The sequence below is a fragment of the Lynx rufus genome, unplaced genomic scaffold (assembly GCF_022079265.1).
Source record: "Lynx rufus isolate CCGP_SWC_20201006 ecotype Redwood Valley unplaced genomic scaffold, mLynRuf1.p SCAF_6, whole genome shotgun sequence".
NCBI classification, from domain to species: Eukaryota; Metazoa; Chordata; class Mammalia; order Carnivora; family Felidae; genus Lynx; species Lynx rufus.
The window spans coordinates 1,217,206-1,223,205 of NW_025814878.1; the positions used below are offsets into that span (position 1 = coordinate 1,217,206).

Here is a 6,000-nt window from a genome sequence, read left to right on the forward strand (position 1 = left end):
GACGCAGGGCTCGAACCCACGGACCGCGAGATCGTGACCTGAGCCCAAGTCAGATGCTTAACCGACTGAGCCACCCAGGCGCCCCTAAAAATTGTTTTAAAAAAGGTTTCCCAATCCACCATTTCTTTGAAATAGCGTGACTTAGTATAAATGGAAAGCACTGATTTTTCACCTATAGATTTTTAACCTATGAACAGAAAAGTTGAGACTTTAAACTTATTAATGATAGTCTCCACTGATTTCAAGCATACAGCAGAGATACATGTGAGCTCTATGGGCCAGAAAAGCTCGTTTCATGATCTCGTCCTCAAAGTAAATTCATGATCTATTTCATGGTCATCTGAATCCCAGAAAGTAGTTCTTTGTGCAGCAAAGCCGTAATGAAAATGAGGCTCATTTCCATCTTAAACATAGGCTAAGCCTGCACTTCCTCCCGCAGCCTTCCACCGCGGAAAGTGGCTTCCTTCATTTCTGCCTCAAACAGATGAGATTCCAGTCCCATTCTCTGATCAAAAAGTGCCAGGGTGTTCAAGAACTTCTCCTCTGTCTTTAAGCCTAATGAAAGAGTGGCTGGCCCCAGCCATGGGGCTGATGGGGCATAGGCTGGGCTTTTCATGGTTTGAGCATCTGTTGGTGGATAGAATTCTCTATGAGGGAAGCCATGTTTTCTTCATTCAAATGCCCTCAAAGTCACGTGAAGTTGTCAGCTTCTTGCTCACATTTACTTTTAAGTTGGCAAAGCTTTGGGGCACCTGGGTGGCTCAGTTGGTTAGGCATCCAACTCCTGGTTTCAGCTCAGGTCATGATCTCACCATTTGTCAGATGGAGCCCCAAGTCAGGCTCTAGGCTGATAGCTCAGAACCTGTTTCAGATTCTCCCTCTCCCTCTCTCTCTGCCCCTGCCCCACTCTGGTATGCTTGTGCTCTCTGTCTCTCAAAAGAAATAAATACACTTTTAAAGAGAAGCTATGACCCAGCAATTGCACTGCTAGGAATCTACCGAAGGGACACAGGAGTGCTGATGCATAGGGGCACCTGTACCCCAGTGTTTATAGCAGCACTTTCAACAGTAGCCAAATTATGGAAAGAGCCTAACTGTCCATCAACTGATAAATGGATAAAGGTGTGGTTTATATATACAATGGAATATTACCTGGCAATGAGAAAGAATGAAATCCTGCCATTTGCAGCAACATGGATGGAACTGGAGGGTATTATGCTAAGTGAAATAAGTCAGGCAGAGAAAGACAGATACCATATGTTTTCATTCATATGTGGATCTTGAGAAACTTAACAGAAGACCGTGGGGGAGGGAAAGGGGAAAAAATAGTTACAAACAGAGAGGGAGGGAGGCAAACCATGAGACTCTTAAATACAGAGAACTAAGGGAAGATGGGGGTGGGGGAGAGGGGAAAGTGGGTGATGGGCAGGGAGGAGGGCACTTGTTGGGATGAGCACTGGGTGTTGTATGGAAACCAATTTGACAGTAAATATATTTTAAAAAATAAAAAAATAGACATTACAAAATACTTTTTAAAAATAATAAAAATAAATAAATACAAAAAAAAAGAAGTTGGCAGAGTTTTTAGAATTAGAGTCCCTGATTCTTCTCCATATTATGAGATCTAGCATACTGCCTTGCATATATTAAGCACCAAGGTGGAAAAGAAAGTTAATAACATGAATATTCTTTCTTCCTATTTCCTTTCTTCTTATTCTACAGAGCCATTATGTTTCTAGTTTCTATAACGAAATCTCATTTGTAATGTTAGTATTCCATACCCGTGAAAATTTGGTATAGTAGGAAAACATTATATTATTTATATCATAAATGTACAGTCAGTAAATATGTGTGGAAAATTACACAGTCCTGCCAATGTGTAATCCTAAATGAGAAATATTAAGATGAAAGTATCATAGGTGAGTTTTTCCCCTGATTTTCTGCATATTTATAATTTTTTTTTAATTTTTTTTCAATATATGAAATTTATTGTCAAATTGGTTTCCATACAACATCCAGTGCTCATCCCAAAAGGTGCCCTCCTCAATACCCATCACCCACCCTCCCCTCCCTCCCACCCCTAAATGACCTTTAAAACAAACCAAAAGGAAGTTGGAAAAGTATGGGATTTTAAATGCCCTTAAATTATCCTAAAACAAATTCCTTCAGTTACATATTCATAAATATTTTAAATCGGTGGAAGTTCTTATGCCAGGTTTCTAATAATAAAAATGAGACAGTACTGAAGCAATTACCTAGAAAATTTGGCAAGAAAAAAATGACTTAACAAGATAATTGGTAAAATTGAATAATAGAGCACATCCAATGTTATATCGAGTTCAAGCAAAGAACTGCTTTTGCCTGAATTATCTAGGAAATTCGATCAGAAGCCATTCTCTACATGTAACTTCACACGAGTAACTCCCTCTGCACTCCACCGCAGACTTGATGTCTGAGCCCCAGAAGCAAATAAGAAATGAATTTAACAAGTGTGGGAAGGGGCGGAATCCCAAAGTGAATCCCCGAATAAGGGACCTTTCATCTCATGCGGCGAAGGCCCTGTTCCGTGCAAGAACAACAGATCCCGGTGAAATCTCAGACTTTGCCGTTTAAAAGTCCTTGGCCTTAAGAAAATTCTAGAACAGGGTAACACTGCTCTCTCACAAAGTGCTTTTTTTTTTTTTTAATTTTTATTTTGGGGGGGGCGGGGCAGAGAGAGAGGGAGACACAGAATCCGAAGCAGGCTCCAGGCTCTGAGCTGTCAGCACAGAGCTGGACGCGGGGCTCGACCCCACGGACCGTGTGCTCATGACCTGAGCCGAAGTAGGAACCCTTAACCCACTGAACCACCCAGGCGCCCCTCGTCTTCACTCCTTTCTTGATGAAGGTCATTAACTGCACAACTTCCAGGGAGCTTTCCAACGGGTTTGCCTCAGTCCACATTCTGCCCTTGGATTGCTTGAGACATTCCCTTAGAAACCCTTTTCTTTTTTTTTTTTTTTCTTTTTTTTTTTTTTTAAGCTTATTTATTTACAGGGCGCCTGAGTGGCTCAGTCGGTTAAGTGGCAGACTTCAGCTCAAGTCATGATCTCGGGGTTGGTGAGGTCCAGCCCCACCGTCAGCTCGGAGCCTGGAGCCTGCTTTGGATTCAGTGACTCCCTCTCTCTCTCTGCCTCTCCCCTGCTCGTGCTCTCTCTCTCTCTCTCTCTCTCAAAAATAAATAAACATTTTTTAAAATTGTAAGTTTATTTATTTTTGAGAGAGAGAGTGAGCAGGGGAGGGGCAGAGAGAGGGGGGAGAGAGAATCCCAAGCAGGCTGTGCGCGGACAGCGCCGATGTGGGGCTCGAACCCACCAACCGCGAGATCATGACCTGAGCCGAAACCAAGAGTGGGATGCTTAACCAACTGAGCCACCCAGGTGAGCCAAAAGGTATTTCTAGACCGGGGTGCCGGTGCGGGAAGTGCTGTCATCCAGGCCTTCACCTGTGTCCTTTGCCCGCCCGCAGGAGGATGCATGCACATGAAGTGCCCGCAGCCCCAGTGCCGTCTGGAGTGGTGCTGGGCCTGCAGCTGCGAGTGGAACCGCGCCTGCATGGGGGACCACTGGTTCGACGTGTAGCTGCAGCCCTGCGCGCGCCCCCTGCCGGCCGGCTCGGAAAGGCGCGCGAGTCCCGCCATGCCCTGGTCTTCTGTCTCCAAATGCTCTCTCTCTCTCTCTCTCTCCCTCTCTCTCTCTCTCTCTCCCTCTCTCTCACGCACACGCAGCCCTCAGGGTCCTTCCAAAACTACAAAAACAAAGTCAGAGGAGAAGCTCCTCGCATCTCTTGCTTTGTGCCCATGAAAAAGAGCGAGAAGTATTCTCAGGCCTCAGCAATACGCACAACCCAGCGCAGAGGTCAAAGTGCGGTTCGGCTTTTTTGTGTGGATGGCCATTCCCGCGTCATTTCGAGTCAGGCTAGACACGTACATAGAGATTCCTCAGGTTCTTTTCATTTCTCGCATTTTACCTTCAGCAACGACTGGGTGAATTCTCTGTAAGACTGACCGCGATGGATTCTGAGCACTGTACTCACAACTTTAAGAGCAATGTTCTCATTTAAGGTTTCAGAGAGCATCTGTTCCCGAAGAACCACAGGCAATAGTCAAGACCGCCTTTATCCCCAAGAATCCTACTATATATATAACATTGACGGAACATCAACTAATCGGCTTGTCAACTAGTGAGAAATTATGAAAGCTGATTTGAATGTTGAATGATTAAATTCCAGGAGAGAAATCAAAACTCCATGTACTTTCATTCTATTTCATTATTTGCGACTTTAGAAAGAACTTGTTTTTTCTGAAAATAATTACGAAGTCTATAATTCGACCTCAGACATTCATTTTGCGGCTTGGAGAACAAGCTAGTACCTTTGGCTTCGCTGTAAATTTAATGGATAAGGGGCCCAGAGGGGAGACATTTTTATAAATGGCTTTATAATGGTTCTCAATGGTAACAAAAGTGCAGAGTATTAAAGCAGGATCTTTAAAGAAGGAGCATTTCCGGGGCTATGGAAATGAGGCCAAACCTGATTCTGCACCACAGGAGTTTAAGCTCTCTCTGCACCTGCTCTGCCCCCCCATCTGCACACCCCAGGGGCTCTGCTTACCCAGTGGGTTACTCCAGGGAGAGCCCTTTTCTCTAGGACAGTACAGTGACACCAGAAGGTTTCCTCACGTTGACATGGATCGAAATGGAGCCTTCACCAAGTTTTCGTCTTTTTTTTTTTTTTTGAGGCATCCACAACACATCAAAAAGAGATGTGTTTCACTAAATGCAACAAACCTCGTTTCCTACAGCACACCCTACAGATGAAAACGTATAACCACCGTCGTTTGTTCTCACTGTCTGTCTTCTCAGGGACAATCGTGACCACAGCATAATGCGTTTCACTAGCCCATGGGGTCCTCTTTGGATGTAGGGCACCTGGAAATGATCAAATCAGTAGCAAGGCTTCTCTTTGTAGACATAGCACCAGAAATCCTTGCTAGGGAGAGAGAGGGAATGACCTCAGAATACTTCCCAAGGACCTCCGTCCCTCTTTCCCTAACCATCCATCCAGGGGCAGTCCTGCCTGATCTCCCTCTTCTCTCAGAGGCTAGACCTGGGACAAGATGGGGTGTGGCAGCCGCAGTGGCATTAATAGCCTCATTTGGCTTCGCTCTGTCAGAAAGTCCAGCCTCCCCAACGTGACCCCAAAGCTGCCAGACTCATGTCAGGAAGCCCTTAAGATCACAGAGAGGTCCTGGAGAGCCATTGTCTGTGAGTGTGAGAAAAAGGAGGGTCAGTAGGCATGAGCCCACGTGTCCCAGTATCAGTGATCAGTCCAAAACCCACTCAGGGCCCAACTGCACAGTACTGACAATCCCAGTAAGTAGCAGCTTCTTACAGTGACCCAACGTGACAAATCCGATGGCTCCCTCTGTCATGTGGAGCACCCAGTATTTTATATCCACTAGAGTTTTGGGGTTTAGCGATACTGTCGTTTTTGCTTCCTCCCAAGCTTGCATGGTGTGTTGGATGTGTGAAGCCCGAACAAGGGTTGCTCTCATCGGTTCGGGCACCGTAGAAGTTTCTAGGTCTCTGCTCCTTTCCTGGTGGTGGTCTCTTTTATTTTTTCTCCCAGAGGAGGACACTGAAACAAGTTAAAGAAAAAACAGCGTCTGTAAATGAATATGAATCACAAACCACTACAAATGAACGTGTTTGAGCATGAATGCTGTAACCAAATGTGAATGTATCAAAAAAGTAGAAATAGAATCTTTGCGGAAGAATATTTCTCTCTGAAATGTGTAAAGGAATATTTGACAACTAAATCTAAGGTTGTACTCGACTTATCAATAAAAGCATCAAAAAAGCTGTTGAGTCCCTCTCTGAAGATATATTTCCAATAAATGCTGAAGGCGTGGGAGGGAAGCACAGGACACCTCGCTCCGGGAGCCTCCCCCGTGGCCTGAAG

General features: G+C 44.9%; 1 protein-coding gene across 1 annotated transcript in view; it reads left to right on the forward strand.

Annotated features, from left to right (window-relative positions):
* Positions 1-4,697, forward strand: part of PRKN (parkin RBR E3 ubiquitin protein ligase) — a 1,084,792-nt gene extending 1,080,095 nt beyond the window's left edge. The window contains exon 11 of the mRNA XM_047101957.1: positions 3,508-4,697. Within this exon, the coding sequence (XP_046957913.1) occupies positions 3,508-3,620 (113 nt within the window). The 3' untranslated portion in view covers positions 3,621-4,697. The remainder of the gene's footprint in view (positions 1-3,507) is intronic.
* Positions 4,698-6,000: the final 1,303 nt, after the last annotated feature.